The sequence below is a fragment of the Amphiura filiformis genome, chromosome 1, assembly GCF_039555335.1.
Source record: "Amphiura filiformis chromosome 1, Afil_fr2py, whole genome shotgun sequence".
NCBI classification, from domain to species: domain Eukaryota; kingdom Metazoa; phylum Echinodermata; class Ophiuroidea; order Amphilepidida; family Amphiuridae; genus Amphiura; species Amphiura filiformis.
Genome location: NC_092628.1, coordinates 66,326,180 through 66,347,411, shown reverse-complemented (window position 1 = coordinate 66,347,411; position 21,232 = coordinate 66,326,180). Strand labels below are relative to the sequence as shown.

Sequence of the window (21,232 nt, the reverse complement as noted above, 5' to 3'; positions counted from 1 at the left end):
TGTATCTAGGGTATTTGATATTGATCAATCAATTTGAACGTGTATGTGCTGCATAACGCACTAAAATCCGAAATGCCTTCAGTGAAATCTGGTGTAGTAGCTTGTATGTAGTTCCGCGTTGCATAAGATACGCGCATCCAGAACTGTCTTCTTATACCACTAAAAAAAACGTCACACATACAGGCTGTATCAAAATGATTGGTACCTGTCAGTATTGATGTTTAATTGACAAGCCGGCCTTTTCGAAATACAACATTGGAAACTCTTGAAGGCCATAATTTATAGTTTTATAACCTCTCTTAAGGGATCTAAAATGAGCGTTTATTGCGTTTCGACAGTATTTTTTGTGGGACATGAGAGCACCTCAGACCTATCGAATGCATTCTGAATACGAAGCATGTCTTTCTGATATCAAATAATTTTCAATTTTTGAAAATCACAATATAAAACAAATTTTATGACAAATAATAAAAATTTGATATTTTTCAAATTTTTGATAATTAACAGTCGTCGAAGTAAATTATATAAATGTAATGATATATTCTTAAAGTGTGTGTAGTAGGGAGGAAAAGCCGACGGTCAATTGAAAATTTTGACCTTTCATATTGAAGATATGGATTTTTTCCCAAAAAGACCTAATTTTTTTTTGGTGTTTTGGGAAAAAAATCCATATCTTCAATACGAAAGGTCAAAATTTTCAATTGATCGTCGGCTTTTCATCCCACCTACATACACTTTAAGTATAAATCATCAGATTTATAAAGTTTACTTCAAGTACTGTTAAATATCAAAAATATCAATTTTTAATGATTTGCAATAAAATATGTATTAAATTGCGAATTTCAAAAATCAAAATTATTTGATATCAGAATGACATTCTTCGTATTCAGAATGCAATTCGATATGTCTGATGTGCTCTAATGTCCCAAAATAAATACTGTCCAAACGTTCATACCCCAGCCCTTAACATTGATTCATTTTTTGTATTTTGCTGTAGCAGACTTGTCCATAATCACTGGAAACTGATGTGTACCAAACAATTTGATACAGCTTGTATAAGTGTTAATCCTGCTAACCTAACCAGATCTGGGAGACACAAGGCTAGAAGTAACGGACAGAATCGGATTCTTCAACAAAAATCCAGCTCCAGGCAGAATATTGTGTTTGTTGCAAAGTCGCTGGGTGGGCGCTATAGGGGCATGGGCGGTTATTGGAACGAATACGATACCTCATCCAAAAAAGCAAGTGCATTTGTTTCTTGGAATATCATGAAAACTTGCCTGACCAATAGGTTCAAAAGTATCAGGATGTGCAACCGACGATTTTGAATCATTCAGCAACCGTAGTATATCACCTTGATGATTTTGGATCAAATTCCCATGGGAAAGACCCGGGGAAAGACTGGATGGAAGATGATGATTTTGGGCGGAGGTTAATTACTGTATGCGAAGTTATTCCATGCATGCAAATGAACACCGACCGACACACGTAGTTGTCACTCCTCTCACTTTCAATGCTGATTGTTTCCAAGCCCCCGGATAGAACGTCCGTTGTGGCAACATGTTCTGCTATTACTTTTGACACTGGCTCAGGGGCTTTCATGATCCCCTGCAAAGAAGTAATTAAAATTACTCTTTTGTTGGGAATCATGTGCTCCGTGCTTGTTAATTTGGAACATGGCAATAAAGTATGTGTTTACTTTGTAGACTTTGAGAAAGCTTTTGACAGGTGAGCTGGGTGAACTGTTGGACATTCTTAAGGGGATTGGAGTTGATTGGAGACAGAGCAATTGTGGTACGTACAGAAGCAAGTCTACAAATACTGGTTGACGGCTTGATATGATCATTCTCATAATAAAGAAGACTAAGATATCAATAAAAGATCAATCTATTACGGAATATACTCAGACAATATGACACAATTGAGCTAATTGCACTTTACATTATAGTACTTTATTCTCTCATTTTATATTCACAAGCATTTTTATACTTCAAAGTATAGGTAACTCTGTACATATAATCTATACTTGAATAGATGTAAACAGTGGAGAATAAATTCTTGTAGTCACACCTTGTTGACTGAAGTCTTCTTGTGATTTATATCTCACTGTGACGGCCTCGACTACCCAGCTTTTGTTTTACATTGTAATATTCAGTGCTTTAATGGGTACAATGACATATTATTTCTTTCTTGTAATAAAGTTTGTTTTCCAAGTTCAAGATAATCCACATTGGAAACATTATTTTAACCAATTGCTGTGAATGTAAAACCAACTTGGAGCATAATAATGGCAGTGTAATTTTACCAAAATAAATTCATGTGAATAAAATGTCACTGACAGGGTAATCATTTTGAAACAAATAGAGAGAGGAAAGAGAGAGAAAAAAACATGTCTATATTAGGTAGGATTGTAGCTTTATATGAGTAAGGACATTTTGTGGGGTGCAAATATCATGTTATCCCTAACCTATAAAAATCACACATGTTGACATTTCTCTCTTGCTGTTAACTCTAGTCTTTGCATTGGGTTAAAATTCTTTAATTTGAATCTGCTAAAACAGACTTGCTGTCTCCAATATTACCATGCATATCCCCTCCTTACTGTAGTATTATAAGAAGCACTTGCTACCAAAATGTTGGGTAGCATTTTTGCGTATATCTAAATCCAGTTGCTCAGGAAAGATATTTACCAACATCAGAAGTTGCTATCATGCACAGCATGAAATATATCCCTACTCAAGTGAACTTGGGAGTGACTCAAACCAGTGAGCGGATAGCAACAACTGAATCACCAGTAGCATTTACACAATCCCTACCAGTTCTTGATTTATGCAACTGCCAGTATGATACTGATGCTGAGAAGCTTCACAACTAATACACAGTAATTTTGATACAAAAAGATGCAAATCAAGCTCATACAATGCACTACAGAATTGATGTAAATTTAATTAATACTTCTGTTATTGCTGTATGTATAGACCGCACAATGCACTCAGCAATCAAGAAAATACCAAGACTGTGTTTTATAATGCCATCTCTTACCAGTCATGCCTCACAAGGGAGTATTGAAGCATGTCATTTACATATAATGTACCTCTCATTTATTTATTTTTCTTAGAATGGTAAACTGACAGTTTTTGTCAAGACAAATTGAAGGTATTTCATTACTATTAACAAGAAATGATTTAATCAAGCAATACCATCTGTATCAAAAGATTAATTGGTACACATTGAGATTCTGAAATCTGACTGGTACCAACAATTGTCATAATATAAAGCATGTATATTGAGCAAAGTAAATTCAAATCTTTTACAAAACTTTGAATTACTTCACCCAATTTACATCTTACAATACAATAATCACTTCATGAAAACTTTATTTGAGATAAAAACTATTTTCATACTGTTGGAAATAATAATGGACTAAGTCTTCTCATCATACCTCAAAAGCAAGTTTAGTGACATTGGGGCTCATCTGCTTCAATCATATTACCAACAATGCATTAACCACATTGATGAATGTAAAACAAGGTGGCAAGATCCAGATTAAAATAATAACATTTAAAAATGCCATGCACCACAACTTCTTATTTCATCTTTATCATGCTCTATGTACTCATCTTCATGGTCTTTTCACAGAAGTTCTAATTTCATTTCTATAAACATTTTAGTTCAATTTGATGAAACAAAACACCGCTTGGACTTGATCGTCACATATATAAAAGCATGTATTCCAAGCAAATCTCCCACTACATATTTAAATATATTTGGCATTCATTTGCAATTTAATCTATTTTACATTCAAGGCAAAATAGTGGGTTCACAAGTTTCAGGATTGTATTATATTAATCCTGATCAAGTTGTCCACCTAATTATGTAACCATAAGAACCCTCTACATTTGTATATGAAGCACAATTGTGGGCCTGAGCTCCTTTACGAGAATAATGTAATGCAACAATTACAATGACATGAAGTGTCCATGTAAATAAATGTGTCCTATTGCAAGTAAATGAGGCAGGTGTCAGAAATATGTCATTCTGATTTATGGGATTCAATGTCAAAATTGATAAACTACTGAAAAACAAACATTGATACCTACACATATTCTATTAAAGCCAATTCAGATTCCAAAAAATTAAGAGACGACATATCTGATTGTGTTCATAAAATATCTTTGTTATTGACTTGTCAACGAATCAGCCAAGAGGGAACAAGTTAACACCTTGTGATAATTAATCATAACTTTTTAATGGAAATCATTTAATTGTTTTGGTATGACAAAATCCTCAATCACGTATGTTGAGTTGCAAATACCAATAACACAATGTGTGGGAGTATAATATGAATGGTTGAATTAAAATTAAAACACACACTTAATCCCTATATCCTCCTTAACTCGTCATTTAAAATTGCTGAAATCCTTGGCAATGAAACTGAAACTATGTCACAACATATTTTGGGTTTCTTTGCACAGGATTCCAGAAATGACTAAAATAGTATATTGACTTTATGGTGAGAATAACTTGTTGACCAAGTTGATAACGTATCTTAAGGGAACAAACCAAAAGATCGATGACGCCCTTTAAACGTAACTGGTTTCGCTTTCAGCCGAATTCTCCTCCCTGCCAGAAACGTAATAAAATTTTGAAAATTTTGACATAATAATAATAATGACACATTTTTTCAGACGTAATCGAGTATTTTTACCCCTCCCCCTAAATAAAACCAGTTACCTTTATAGGACGTCGTTGATCTTTTGGTTTGTTCCCTAAGCTAAATTGGGTACAGTGCAAATAATTTGATTTTTTTTTTCATTTCATTCACCATTTAAGCTGACACACCATTTTCATATTTTTTAACAAGTAAAACCATAGGTAGCAATTTATGTTCACAATACTTGTATAGGGTGATCCAAATTATTTGGGCATGCAAAAAAAAAATCATTATTATTACTGGGTGGCCATTAAATATCTTGTTTGTCATTCACTGATATTTGTTTCAAAAATTCCCAATATGTCACAATTGTCCCCACAATTTTTGTTGGTGCAGCATATATGCAAGTACCCAAATATGAAAATGGGCCAGGTCATGCAATACTGGCACCACATTGGGATTGGCCGCGTAAAGTGAAGTTGTATCATGTGTATCAATTGAGCATTAGCAAAAGCCAAAGGCATGTGATTATAATATCCCTAAGAATTAAATTTTAATACTTCATATGAGTATGATTCATTTCTCACCAAAAATGAACAGATTCTCACTAATTTGAAATGTGCCAAGAATGTCTGGTATTGACCCTTTGAATGATCATCTCAAAATGAGGTTCTACCTACAAAGTGTGTGTCTTTCTTATGTATGCTTTAATAATGTGTACGCTTTGCAAAAGCCTTCTGGTGCATTGATAGCAGAGTGCAAAAAACAAAACTTTTTGCACATGCACTTGCAGGCAGAACCTCATTTTGGTAGTAAAATGGCAACACTGTGCAAGGGGTCAAGAAGAGAATCAAACAGTGACTTCGGCAAATGTCAAATATATGACAAATATTTGCAAGATCATTTGCTCAGATTCTCTGCACCAATTAGTTGAATACCATGTGGAAATACATGTTCAATTTGCTACTATATGCTTTAGATTAAGTAACTCATGCCACCTGCACTTGCATTCAAATTCAATTTCACAATGTACTACACCAGAAAATTAAATACAGATATCAAAATCAACTACTCTATATCTCCATAATTAAAAAGAAAATGTTGCTACCTCCACTGCCATCAATGACTGCTTGAATGGGATACATGTTTAATGTTTAACAAATAGGCAAAGGATAATGTTATGCCAGTTACTTATGCAATGGGATTCTCACCAGTAATATTCTGAACATGTACATGAACATTGTCCTAAGGTCTGCGTACATATTTATTGTCTTCTTAGTATGTTGTAGAAAAAAGAAATTTGCTGTTATTTGCCTTATGAATGTCAGTACTTGGGAAATAAACATGCTGTCTCTCAGAAATCCAAAATACCAACTTGTCACTACAGAACAATTTTCATATTAACATTTTTGTGTATAACCCATTGGCACTGGGTGGTAACACACAAGCCACTTTTGTTCCCATCTAAATATTAAAGCACTGCAGGAAAAGGTGCTTAATGGATTGAAAGGCCATACTAAATGTGAAAACTGAAGCAAATAGCAGAGGACAGAGCATCATACAGTGTGAACCTCAGACCTGCCTATAAGGCAATATTCATTACTAAGCAGCAGCAGTGTATTGTGAGACAGGTGCAATTCATAATTTGTGACAGTCAGAAATTATATTTAAATCACGTTTTTTGTGTGTGTTCACCTAGTAAAGGACAAACAAGCAATTTGATGATATTGAGGCCTACATTGAACAATGATTGCATTATGAGACTAACTGTGTACTGGGTATAAATGCATTCTCTGTAAATATCTTTTAAAGCAGTTGCTTCTGAAACAAATGTTTTATGATTTCTATCTTACATTACGGATAATAATTTGTGATGAAGTTAAGCTTGTGCTATGCAGGCCCCTCCTTATCTTTTAAATTTAATGATTCTAGTGAGTGTAGTAAAACTTCTTTTGATGACTCCGACTTCAAATCTGACCTTCGACCTCTTCTTTCGCCAATTCCAAAGGGATCATCATCCAATTCAAGAGAACTATTTGACTCCCTATCCGAGTCATTTAATGTGGAAAGGATTAAGTCCTGCAGAAAGAAACTTCTATCTGCATTTTCTACTTCCGAATCTTGCTGTTCAGCCTCCGTCAATGAGGGCTCATTTATCCTGTAGAAAAAAATGCAAGAACAAAACACTTTGATGATAGAAAGTCTGTACATGAATGGTATACCTAGTGGCTACAGTTGGCAAACATATCTAACAAATAAATCTTTTTCATTAAAGGAGTAGTATTTTGTGATTCTAGCATTCTCTTTTATGGTGCGTTTCAATAGATATTCATGAAATGAGCTTATTCCCAAAATTTCAGTTGATTTTGATTTTGTGTTAGCGAGTTATGCATGATTATATGTATTACATAGGCCCCATTGGCCTCTGTGCTGTAATTTCATAGAAAAGTGGGGGGATGAAATGCCCATTTAAAATTGACTGATGAACAAATGATGTAAAAGTTGTCAACCACAAGCAAGTTCTCTGAAACTGATTTTTTGAGTTAGCTTTTGATATTAATAAGTCATATCTTTGAACAAATTACATTGTCTGAAGTGCAAAAATAACATATATAAGCTCAAATTTATAAAGATTTTGTCAGTGGTGTAGCTAGGGGGGCAAGGTGGGGAACTTGCCCTTTTTTGGGTTAACCAATTCCAAATTGTGTGTGTACTGATATACTATGTTGGTGAAATTTGTGATTTGCTTCTTCCCTTTTATCTGTTTGCATGAAAATGAACCAAATTTGGTCATATCAAAGGATTAATATTGTTACAAATATGTATGTTGGCAGAAAGTATTATGTATCCTTGCCCTGGGTGCCACAACCCATAGCTACATCACTAGATTTTGTTGACTTTGGAATTTCATTAAAAGATGCCATCTTCCAAATTGACAGGTGTGTCCATCCAGGTTATCCCCTAATATATTTATTTCCCAGTATTTACTCACCTAGATAAAAGATACTGTGAATCTTTTTGTGATGAGCTAGTTAGCATAGCGCCTTCTACTAAACCACTGGCTGCTGCTGCTGCTGCCGCTGCTGCTGAATGGCTAGGATTACTGTTGCTAGATGCTGCCGCTGCTGCTGCCGCCGCTGCAGCTGCCACTCCCTGACGGCGTGGGACGGGTAGCCTTTCTACTTGTTGCCTAGCAGTGCCCTGCTGGCCTTGCTGCTGCTGCTGCTGTTGGCGTTCTAGCTGTAACTGCATTATCTGTAGCTGCTGAAGTTGAGATGCGGTGGAAGAGTGGCCGGCTGAACGTCTGGCTCCAGACAGCTGTGATAGAAGTTCTGTGAAGAGAATGAAAAAAGGTCAAATACAACTCTGTAGTACACTGATGATAACGTAAAAGGATACACACATTATAGTTGCAGAAAATGTAAAATAACAATACATTTGAAGCAAAAAGAAGCATGCACAAAACTCACAAGGATCACCATATGAGATGCGATCAAGCAGAATCAGTCGTAACTCGGAAATATTGATTTTGAGATATAGCAAAGGAAATATTTCCTTTTGTTTTGTTGTTTTTGAAACTCTTTAATTGCTCATACTAGGGATGCCCACTGTCAATACAGTTGCCACTAGAACGATTTTTCATTTACTGTGTGCGTGCACTCACACACGTATTGTCTATGGAGAAACTGATCGATACAAGAAATCCCAGGCCTGTTAAATGGCGTACATACTTGTTTTGATCCAAATGTAGGCCTATATCAGGGCATTTCAAGAAATTCCTGATTCCACCAGAAAACATTAACCAAACTTTTTCCTGATTGTTCAGTAAATAGAGAGGACCTTCCTTCATGAAGAGATCAACTTTTTTTAAAGAAAAATTTAATGAGGTGAGAACTACAACCGGTTGAAGTGACACCATTCCGTGCATCAGATGTTCAAACGCAATTATCTCCGAATTTGGAGTGATTCAGACAAGCAAACTCACAGTCATAAAATGTAACTATTTTTGAAGACAAAATGTACAGGATGTTAAGAAATTAAAGAATGTTTAAACCTGCCGAAACCCATCTCAAATTATTCAGTCCTGACCACCATGTCCATTTTAGATATGCTACATCATGGCGTCCATGCACACACAGTATATTGCTCAATGTAGTAAAGATAACCTTTGAGTTGGAGCAAATTTCCCCAAAATTGGTAGTGATTAATGTTACCAAACTTATATCATGATGGAATATAATCATTTTTGAAGATAAAATGTGCTGACATTAAAAGATTGAACAATGTTTAAGACTGCCGCTATTCATTTGAAAAAAGGCACTTATTGTTCAGCTCCTCTATGGGGATATTTTCCATGGCAGCCATCTGTGATCATATTTGAGGTTCCACCAAACAAACCATGGGTTTTGAGGTCTTATTTTTTTTGTTGTATGTCAACAAAATCGCTTTAAATTTTCAGGATGATCTTATTTCATGTGGTTATAAGCAAATACAATGTTCCAGATAACGCTAGTTAATAAATACATTAAGAAAAAGCACCTTAAAATTGTACTTTCTGTTAGTATTCCATTTTGGACTTAAACTTTTTAACATGTTCTAGCAGTCCTATATAAAAGCGTGACACTCGAAAGGCCATATCTCTGGAATGAAACGTCCGATTAAAATTATTTAAACGCCAAAATGTTTCTTTCATCAATTCCCAGCCAACAAGAAAAGTCTGAATCAATTTCAAATTACTTCAATTTTTAGTGGACATGCCTACTCATACCTTTGGAACTGGTTGTTCAATTTCAATGGGGTTTTCTTCAAAATGCAGCTTTGTTAATGCTTTTTATTATACTGTAAGAAACTGAAAATTTAATATTTCCGAGTTCAACTGATTTTCTTGATCGCTTCACATATAAGACAAAGACATTTGGCAAGTTTGATAACATTTAATGTATTATCTGAATATAACTGAGAAAGTCTGTTGTTCAATTTATGCTGCAAAATGAATGCTTTCCAAATGCTTTAAAAAGAACCCAGAAGACATTGTGTTTGATTTTTCTTTGCTTAACATGAAAACAGCATTCAATTTACCTGGTGTAGCAGAGCAAAATGCTCCCCATTTTGGACAACCTGCTACACAAATTTCAGCTTGAATAGCAATATTTTACAATGTAAACATTATGCTAAGAACATCACCTAAATAAAGTTTTTGCTAAAAATTGCTATGCAGTTTTTCAAAGTAAATCGAATCCTGCATGACAAAGATGTGCACGGTCAAACACATCACTGTTATTGTTAACACTGTAAACAGTACAGGCTGAAAAACTAACCACAAACTGAATACTTACCTGCTATAGGGTCCATAGTTTCTCTACTACTAGGGGAGCTGGAACTCTGGGCTGATGATAGCCCACTACTTGTAAAATGCATGTTGGTTCTCCTTGTTCGCTGCCCAAGGCCTCTACCAGGATGGAACATTCGCCGCAAATGCCTAACATTACCTGCTTCATCGTGAGAAATGTGAATTAAGGATGACACACATTCAAGACTTGATAAAAGTTTAAAAATTGCAACTTCCTACTCATTTTCCTACCCAATCTCACTCCCCTCTCTTCTCTATTCTTCTCACTCTTTCTCTTGCCATCAATTTCATTTCAGATTGCCTGTCTTGATCACACTAAGACCAAAATAAAATATATTGTTCTATTGGAGTAACATTGCATAATAGGGTATGACGGTCAGATTCTTTAATTTTCTAACATTTTCTGTGTTAGTTGCATTTCCTTTTGGAGAGGAGCACCGGATATATATAGCAGTTTTTTGTGCCTTTTTTTTAAAAGTCTAGGGTAGGGCCAATTTTAAGGTAGGGTGGGTTACTCCAATAGAACAATTGTTTTTGTTTGCCTAATGATACATGCATTTGGTATTTGGATTTAAGTAAGAGCATTGTTCTTAAGGGGGTACTACACCCCTGGCCAATTTTGTGCCTATTTTTGCATTTTTCTCAAAAATTATAGCGCATTGGTGACAAATAAGATATGTATATTATAGGGGCAAGGACTACAACTACTGCACTGAAAATTCAGCAACTCGAGGCAAGTAGTTATTGATTTATTGATCAAATATTGGTTTTCCCTCATTTTTGACTGTAACTCCACAACTGTTGTCTGTATTGAAATAAAATTTCCAGTGCAGAAGTTGTAGTCCTTGCCCCTATAATATACACATCTTACTTGTCACCAATACGCTAAAATTTTTGAGAAAAATGCAAAAAATAGGCACAAAATTGGGCAGGGGTGTAGTACCCCTTAAAGTCATAATGTACGATCTTTTTTCAGAATTTACCTTTATTTTTTTCAAAACCGATTTTTTGGCATATTTGTAATACTTACAAATGTTCCAACTTAAATCTATGAGCTAACTTTCAAATTCATCCTATTTGTAGTAAAACGGGACAATTTTCTGTTGGTCCGACATAAAGTCATAATTTTTTTAGATTATGACTTTATGTCGCCACGATCAAGAACCGTAGTCTCCTACAAAATTAGTTAGTTACGCCCCTCCACATGTGGAGGAGCGTAACCAAACTGGCCGCCAGAGGGAGACTAACTCTGAGGCTGCACTCGCTGTCCTATAAATCCAAATAGTGCGAGATGTTTCGAGTGATAGAGGTGAAGTTTATGATATTGTTTCTTTGCAAATTCCCAATGTTTTTTGTGTCCAAATGTATTGGGAACTTTCATGATTGCATATTATCATTTTAGAAGAAAAAAAGAAAAATCTAAAAATATTAACAAGATCGTACATTAAGGCTTTAATAAGAGTTGCTTGCCTTTCATACAAGATTACTCTGCCAACACTCTGAAGTGGAAGGCAACATGACACTCTAAGTGGTATCAAACTTGAAGCAAATAAAAGGATATGAGGTCTCTTGGAGATCTATGTTCTAGTGTTAAATGAGCTGAGAAATCATCTGTAACATGATTTGGGTCACCACCAGGCGATGCTGCACAAACTGGACATACCTGCAAATAAAACACAAAAAATGCAATGTTAATTATAACAAATTATTATGTTAATTATAACAATTATTACACGCGAATCGATACCGGACTTTGCGGTGGTTGGTCATATGCAGGATTTGGTGAGTGTGTCCCTTCATCACCGTTATTGGCGTTAGCATCCATTCGATGCTTTGGTTTTGATGTGAAGCGTGATCTGTCATGGCGGACTTGTTTATGAGGGGACATGACCACTAGGTCATGTGTGTGGCTGGCGGCTGTGGGGAGCTGTGCGCTGAGGGGATGGGGGTGTTGCTGGTTCGGCGTGTTGCTGAGGGGGTCCTCCGATCGGGGGTGGGACGCCTGGAGAGGGAGTGAATTGTTGTACTTGTGAAGCGGTTTTTCATTGGTATGTCGCCTAACAGTCCTGATGTACTTATTCAAGGGGCTCATATTTAATCTTTTTAAATATCTAATTGTTTTTGATGTAGTACTTATAAATGTGCAATATATGTATTTTATAATGTTTTTCTGGCGAATAAAATGAAATGAAATGAAATGAAATACTTAATAATGTGATTTGAAATGTGCACAATTAATTTTTTCTCTATCGATTTATGTAATACCGTTATATTGACAAACTAAAAATATTGTCACGTGTTCCTATGTAATAGCATGGTAATATTCGTATTATGCGGACTTGGATGTCGACCTTTTCCCATGATACATCACGATTACATCGCAAACCGCTGGCGGCGCCTTTATTGTGAATAGCGAGAATTGCGTCGGCGTACAACGCCTACCACACACGCTTTGGGTAGCGCTGCATTTCCTGTGTGTGCACAATCAATCGTTCTATACGCAGTGCACGCAGTACATTCAAACTCTTACGATCGAGAAACTATTATTTTAGCTATAAAAGAATAGTTTCTCGATCAAGAGAACTCAATAGGCATGCAATGACAATTGCGTCGGCGTACAACGCCTACCACACACGCTTTGGGTAGCGCTGCATTTCCTGTGTGTGCACAATCGATCAAGCTATTGTGTCATTCCACTAAACTTGTGACATATACGCAGTGCACACACCACGCAGTACATTCATACTCTCATGATCGAGAAACTATTATTTTAGCTATAGCAGTCATTATGATGACCTTGATTTTTGAAACCAACCCTCACTTTGGCGGTACGGTCATGATTCACCCCTGCTTGAAGGTTATAATAAGATATCAATACAGTCAGTGCACTATGTATCTACTAGCGAGCATGTATACAAGTTTAAAATAATTACTGTTTAGTATTTATCTCTTCTAGGGGAATCAAAAAATTTTAAAAAAAGTACTTGTATGTTACTTCAAAATGGAATGCAACTAAATTTTGATTGCAAGATGCTACTTACCACTTCTGCAGATGAATCTGAATGTTCTGATGTGACATGTTCTTGTAACGTAGTCTCTGTTAGCCCCATCTTGCCACAATATGGACAAGTAAATGACTGAGCCTGCTCTAGTGTAATTGCCTCATTGCCATAATATAATTCTGTTAGTGAAGAAAAATCATAGAGGTTATTCATGATGCAATATGTTATTTAGAAACAAAAAGCCAAGGGCGGATCAACTGTCATGTTTTATATGTTATTTACAGTATCAAGGACTAGTGCAGAAGGTTGGACTTGAGATTTACAAGAACAGAATTTGGGAAATGTTATTCATACCATGTAACCTTTGTCTAACAAAAAACAAAGCAAAAATAAGTAGTAGGTGATACAAACAAAAATGGCATGATGAATATATGGAATTAAGTAAGTTTGAATTGAACTACTTAGAGACAACTGCAAAACATAATGTGTTTCAGTTTTGCTATAAACTGAATGAACTGAGAATACCACACATGAGTTAAACCTTAATATGCTCAAAAAGATATCTGCTGCAAAGTTGGATGCAAGCAGTCCCCTGTTAGCTGAAACTATCTATTGAGTGACTATGGGGGTCAACCATAATTTGGCACAAACTTGTATGGGAAGCAATTTTTGGCATGTTTGGAAATGTCACCCTCCCTGGGGCACAGCCCCCAAGTTGATACTTACCAAAATCTGATCGAGTTAATATACATTGCATTGGATGCTCTGCTGTGTGTCTAGTGGTCGTAGCACCATTTTCATAACAGTTTGCACAAAGGTCGTAGTCATAGCAAATAAGACACTTGTACCGGCGACCCCGAAAATTGCCCTTTAGACACGAGTCACAACTAACACCTGTATTCAAAAGTCAAATCAAACATGAATCAGTTAGTAATGTTCACAAAGTAGACTAGAAGCTCAAGTTGAGGATGTACATGTGGCCATGCGTTTTGAGGTGGGCCCATTTCTGTTTCACCGACTGTTTTTCCAAAAATCGCGCCGTTTTCGGTTCAATGAAGTATATTATTAATGTTTGACATCCTACACCCATAAAAGTATACATTTTTCAACAGGAAATTGTCTCAGGAGTTCAAAAATACAATTAAAAAATACATAGGGTGTAGTCATAAAGAGTTAAGAGATCAAAATATGTTGAAAAAAATAGAAAAAATGTTATATTTTAAAATTTACAGTAAATAAACAACCATGCACCCTATTGAAATTTAACCTGCATTTTTCAATTCTCCTCAGTTAGACCTTTCCAATGATATATAACTTGATAGGTGTTATGTTTGGTAAAATAATTTTGTGCGATCATTTTTTCAGATAAAATTTGAGTTGCAAATTTCCAGCGATTTTTGATACACACACTATAATCTCAAAAGTTGAAGAGTACATTTGCTTTAACCTTTATAAACATTCAAACTACTTATTTGCAAATATAAGAGACACTAATAAATAAATAAGAAGTGCTGGTGGGTATCGTATCATGGCTTAAATACCAGCCAACCAACAAAATATTTGCAATATATCTAAATTAACTTTGCAAACATAGTTTGGGACAGTTTCATGAATTTAAACAATATTTACAACCTTAAAGCTAAAACACAAAAACAACTTACTGACAAATGCAGTTTAGACTCATCTTAATAGATTATAAATAAATAAATTAATTAAATAAAAGAAGAACATAAAAATTGGATGAAATTATACCCCAATGTCCAGGGTTCGCAGGTTTTTTTATGTTGAGAAAGATGTTAAAAGACAACAAATGGATAAATATACAAGAATCCATTCTCTTGAATCAGCAGGGTGTGATGGAAAGGTGAATGTGAGAGAACTGACAATGCTGTTGCCAAGAGTGTAATCAGTGTATATGAAAATTACTCTCTCAATGTGAAAACAAATCGCATGTTTCTCTTTTTAAAGGACTTTCCTTTTACAGTGGAGGCTATGACAGTGTTGAACGGACTCTTTGGCTGATTCTGATGCATTTATAGTCTTATAGATAGGGGGAGATTGGGGTTAGTTGAAACATTTTTCACAAAATCGTCTTTTTAACGCAAACCGATTACATTCAAGAAACACTTACCATATCAATATAAACATATACATACATGCTACAAATACAGCCTTAAATTTTATTGGACCTGCTTATGATTATTCATATAATCCAATTTGAAAATTTGAAAAAAAGTGTTTCAACTAATCCCACCCCTGGGGTAAGTTGAAACATAGGGTGGGGTTAGTTGAAACATGGCTTGTAAAAATTTCAAAATAATTATTATTGTGTTGTTAGGGTTATACTTCCCTTGAAGGCACCCTTTAACATACAATCAGTGTGAAAAATTAATAAATAAATATGTGGGAGCGCTGGTCAATACTTTGGACACAAGGTGACGAGTGTCACCATGGACAAAAATATGAGAAGCCTAAAATATTATAAAATGTACTTTCTGTGTGCACTTTTTGCTTGTATTATTGCTTTTAACCATATTAAAGCAATATTGAAGAAATGGTAAACATGTTACAAATTTTAAATTTAGTCAAATTTTTAACCATATTTTTCTATGCGATTTTCACGTTTCAACTAACCCCACCTCAAAAGTTTCAACTAACCCCGATGCCTATTTTTACATTTCAAAGTTCATTACACAAAATAAGAAATACAATAAAACTTTTATTTAACATTATTCTGGGACTTACTACTAGTGCTTATGATACTCAAAAAATAATCCCCTGAATCTTCAAACAACATGGAGATAACACATCTTTTCTGAGGGGTATAAAAATTAGTCAGCAAGTCAAAAACAGATATTCCTTTCCCAAGCCAACACTGGTGGGGCATCAGTGCTGTTGCTAATTTGGTGGATGACCCTTACTAATACCTATTACTAGGTGCCAGTATTTTACCAAATTAATTTTTTGTGTCAGAAAAAAATACAATGTTTCAACTTACCCAGTGTTCCAACTAACCCCAATCTCCTACACTACCTCTAGATTAAATACAAATCTAGTTAGTGAGGATTCATTTGTAGCCATAAAAAACCCTCATCTGATGCCATATGATAAAATACCGATTTGGACCTTCATCGGTCTGGCTGGACGCTTCTGCAACCCCCCCAATTTTCTCGTTAAAACTATAGGTTTGATCTTGTAATTAAGCCTACATTTTTATACATGTTTACTGGCCTGCACTTTATTTAATTCTACTCAGAGCATATTAAATTTGTAGTGGACACAATAATTTCACTCCATATTTTCCAGCACGATCTTGCCAACTTTTAGAATTTCAATGGCATTGCTTCCATGATTAATTAAATTTAATTAATTAATTAAATTAAGTACCAATTAAGAATAAAAAGTCTTCAACCTTGGTTTATAATTAAGAATAACTCAATGATTCAATAAAATAATATTTCTTGGGTATTGTGATCTATAGCTTACTCTTATAATGTTCCCATATTTCCTGCTCCCCCTCATCCTGCTCCCCCTCATCTACCACCGTGCCAAAAATGGCTATTTGGGGTTAATTACTTAGCAATTACTCAAAAACAAGATAACAACAGGCATTTTTGTGACTTTTAAGTAGCTGACATATATATTCCCTTCAATTTGGTACCAAATTTGACTATGTAGCACATGAATTTAAAATTATACACCCTTGTCAATTTCCATGTTTGTTGCACACATGAAACAATACCACCTATTTGTGGGCTCAGCTCAAAACGCACGGCCATGTATCATGTTTACATGTATAAATTTATATGTAGAGCACATGTCAAGGTTTGGATTATTATTCACACAGTACATGTAAATCTTCCCAGCACAATAAGCTGTATTTTTTTTTTTACAATCAGCATCATTCCATTTTAAATTGTCTTTTTTTTTAAATTTTAAATGTGATGGATATTTCTTGAAGACCATATTTCATTAAAATGTGTCAAATTTAAAAGAAAAGTGCCCATGTTTAATAAATTAGGACCACTTGGGAAATATCTTAGTTGAAAAGGATCTTTCAACTTTAAAAAATACATTCTCCGGAAAAACAATTTTTTTAAAACAAAAATGTTAAAAAAGTTTACATCTGTTTAGAATAGTATGAAAATTAAAAGAAATGAGGCAATTTAATTTTTTGAGTCATGTCGGGGACATGTCCACTTTTGTTTGGAAATGCCCAATTTGATATGGACTGACGAAGATCTATGTGTTTACATACCGTATAATACTAGTGGTAGTGGAACATTTAAAATTTTATTTTTCAATTTTTGTGCATCTCAAAACGAAATTGGAATGTATGCTATTTCTTCTGAATACATCTTTCATCTTATCCACTCTGAAAATTTGCATGCACATGTGCAGGTACACACCAGTTAATAAAGCTAAATGTGTTGCACTTCTGTGAACAGCAAACAAATTGCATGCATTTTGTATGTGTGTGCATGTGGTGTTTTGAACACAGTTTCACAGCCGTGATTACTAAATCACCTAAATAATGAATCGGAAATTTGAATCTGATCGGCCGATCAAAAACAAAAAGGATCGGAGATCGGCCGATGCAGAAAAAGAGAACAAGTACCCCCAGAGAAGATAGGCGATCCCATAATACTAGTGAAACATCCGGGTACTTGAGAACCAGTCTACTAGAAATTTCAATTGAATCAAACACGGCTGTCAACAGCGTGATGATTCTCTGCGTACACTTTGTGATGAACGCCCGCGTGTGTGTAAACGTGGAAGTGAATCCAAACTTGCCGACTCACTCATGATTGGTCAGTATTTTTATTATTGTATCCATACGATCGCGGTTGCATCGCGTACGTACAGCTATTGGAAGCTGTGTTCATTCAATTGGAATTTTTACTTTTAGTGTATCGATTTCTTGTACTTTCGGACTTTTATTCGTCATTCAAATGTGGGTCGATAGTTTAAAAAAAGATCTCATTTGAACAGGATACCGATATGTTCTTTTCAGGGATCATCTCAAAACGCTTATCGACCCAAGTTTTGGACACGTTTTGAGTGTTTGAAAATCGCGACACTGGAACGGGAATCAACAGTGAAGAATAGCGTGAAACTTCGTGATCACTAATCTGGTTCTCAAGTACCGGATGTTTCAGTAGCATACTCGGCAGTCCACGCTTTTTAATGCGTGCCGGTTCGAAATTCTGAAAATTGGTAAAAGCGTGGAGGTTTAAACTTTTTGGGTAAAAAGCGTGGAATAGTATAAAGCGTGGGAATGAAATAAAAAGCGTGGGCTTGTTTCAGCTTAAAGTATATTTTTATTGAATGTTAAAACAATCATAATTCCAAGAAAAATCGCCAAACCTGCGCAAGGTTTCCATTTGATGCAGGCAGTGCCTGTTTACGCGAGTCCAGACCAGCGCAATATCCTCCCCGGAAGCCCTTCCGTGATATGCAAATGTCCGATTTTTCCATGACGTGTTACGATGTGTGGTAGTTAATTCTTTACATCGATCGTACGTATGAGTGACGTCATTAATCATGCATATTTAATTGATTGAGCGAAGAAGGGTTGGATATAAGTCACTGAATACAGCGCACGCGAGATACGAATCAGTTCATGACAAGAACAACATTTGGACGCCAAGTACAGTTATACATTAAAATGTTTATTGTACAGTACAGTAGTAGCTTTTCACATAAAATTTGCATTGTTCACATAATGTATCAACTTCATGGAGAAAAAAACATCGGACTTGCACATGTGAAATAGGTGCAGAATTCGGCATACTTGATTTACTTCGAATTGCGTGTGACTTCATCAAGTCCATACAAAAAGTGGTGGGGTCAGGAATTTTCAGTATAAAGGGTGCCTCAGTTAAAAGCGTGGGGGTCAGGAATTTTCAGTATAAAGGGTGCCTCAGTAAAAAGGGTGGGGGTAAAATAAAAAGGGTGGGGGTCAAACCCCACTGCCGAGTATGAGTAGTATCATGGGAATGCTTATAAATCTTCTCTGAAGTAGGCCCTACCCGGTAAACAAATGTCAGGAGTTCTGAGAAAATTGTGTCCTGAAAATGTGTTTCATAGGAACAATCAGAAACCTCAAAAAATTTTTACCACACTGGATTTATGCTATCCTAGTTAGTGGTAAAATCCTCAAGTACTGTGAATTCTAAACTGCGATCCAAATACTATTACTATAGCTAAAATAATAAATTCTTGATCATGGGAGCTCAATAGGCATGCAATGACAATTGCGTCGGCGTACCACACACGCTTTGGGTAAGCGCTGCATTTCCTGTGCGTACACAATCGATCGCGCTATTGTGTCATTCCACTAAACTTGCGACATTACGCAGTGCACACAGTAGGCCTACATTCATACTCTCATGATCGAGAAACTATTATATCCTTCATTAATATATTCTCGTTCATTAATTGGTTAAACGTGTATCATGTGACCAAAAATAGTTTTACTATTTTGCAAAGCAATCAAAAAGCCGGTCGATGAGGGAACGGGTACTATTCAAAGTACTATCTCCCGGAAATAGTTTTACTATCTCCTCTGAGCGCCAGATGACCGCATAGCCGCCGCAGTTCCTAGTGATCGGTGCAACTCGCCACATACGCGGGTTATCAGTAGCGGTTCCGGGGTATTAATGTGTAGTAAGTCATGTTGTCTTGCGAAGCACACAAGCAGCACAGAAGTGCAGCTAAAATATGGCGGTTTCATGGCATAAATCTGAGTTACATCAGTATCAGTACGGTATCTTAATTTTCATGGTAAAATAACAGAGAACATGGTTACTCGTTTCACTGCGGTATTGTAGAGATTTACAACTTTCACGGTAAGCTTTAGCCACTCAACTGTATGCGTGCTTTGTGCATGCATGCATGTAGGCCTACGCGCATTCAATCAAAACAAAGCAAGGCCAGCCTAGCTTTGACTAGGCCTAGCCTACATTTATTTTAACCAATCAATGAACAAAGAATTACGGTATATTAATGAAGGATATAAAAAATATTTACTGCTTAAATTGGGATCTGGTGGAATCTATTGGTCCCCTCGGTGAACTGGAGACTGTGAGCCTACTTTTTTCCCTCGACCTGGCGGTCTCGGGAAAATAGTAGGCTCACGGTCTCCAGTTCACCTCGGGGACAATAGATTCCACCAGATCCCTCATGAGCAGTAAATATTTGTATATTATTTTAGCTATAGTCCTATCAGCATATTTTCAGTCTTTCAATATAATGCAAAATAACAAGAAAAACATTCTTAACATGTAATGCAGAAGTGACAACAAGAGTTAAACTTTTCCAGATATGACTCTTTAAAAAGGCATCATTTAGTTTGACCAATTTGTGTGTAAACTCTACGGCTGCTCTCCACCAACTGCTCCCCCATCGAGTCCACCCTTGACTACTTGAACATAAGGTCGAACTTTTTTATTTTTCATCCAAATGAACTGGGTTTTTTCCTAATTTAAAAGAAGACGGCATATTAGCAATAAAATTATGCCTTACTTCAGGCAATAGGTTTTAGTACTTCCAACTTTAGTCTTAGATTGATGTCTGAACACAAAAAATAAAAATATCTGTAAGTACCGTATACCTTATTCATGTTATTTGATGTAACAATTCGCGACATATGATATGACCATGTCCATGAGTCATGACATGTTCTAAAAAACGAAATGTAATTCAGTTTGACAGTCAGTTGAAAATAGACTAGTTTATACCGGTACCATTAAACTGTCGCTAGTAATTAATTAAGTAAGACCAACAGTAGTGCAACACGAATACGAATTGTGCAAAAACATGGCAGCCGGCGAACTAGTTTCGGCACCGAAACCACATAGTCACTGCACTGTACATCGTAGACTGCATAGCCAACCCATTGCATAGCATAGCAGTAGTACATTATGCAGACAACAATCAAACTCACCTTCATGTCGGGACATCCTAAGCGGCTTTCTTAAGCCAAATTCAGCTATTATCGTGAAATACAAACACAGAAAATTTTAATGTCCCATGTGTGTTTCTTCATTTAATGAATAACACAAAACAATTGCTGTATTTTAATGTCTTCCGGATGTTCTAGGATCTCCGTATTGCATTTGCTGAATGTGCAAGTGATTGGCGAAGAGTGACGTCATAGCTCTCTTGCTGGAAAGAGATTTATTTGTTTTATGGAAAACCCTAAAGAAAAAAATGCACATTTCT

At 35.7% G+C, this 21,232-nt stretch overlaps 1 protein-coding gene across 1 annotated transcript; it reads right to left on the bottom strand.

The window, feature by feature from the left end:
* Positions 1 to 4,624: 4,624 nt before the first annotated feature.
* On the bottom strand, positions 4,625 to 21,191 carry LOC140151327 (E3 ubiquitin-protein ligase KCMF1-like). The gene is made up of 7 exons (XM_072173635.1): positions 20,955 to 21,191; positions 13,733 to 13,900; positions 13,046 to 13,185; positions 11,567 to 11,667; positions 9,991 to 10,154; positions 7,647 to 7,986; positions 4,625 to 6,812 (listed from the first exon to the last, which is right to left on the bottom strand). Exons 1-7 carry the CDS (start codon positions 20,968 to 20,970, stop codon positions 6,545 to 6,547), a joined length of 1,197 nt encoding a protein of 398 aa, XP_072029736.1. The 5' UTR covers positions 20,971 to 21,191; the 3' UTR covers positions 4,625 to 6,544.
* Between the last annotated feature and the right edge of the window lie 41 nt (positions 21,192 to 21,232).

Excerpts from the sequence above, each read along its gene's own strand:
- LOC140151327 (XM_072173635.1), bottom strand. Across the intron at positions 13,186-13,732 it reads ATTAACTCGATCAGATTTTG|AATTATATTATGGCAATGAG; the intron begins GTAAGTATCAAC and ends CTTCACTAACAG. Across the intron at positions 7,987-9,990 it reads AACTATGGACCCTATAGCAG|AACTTCTATCACAGCTGTCT; the intron begins GTAAGTATTCAG and ends TTCTCTTCACAG.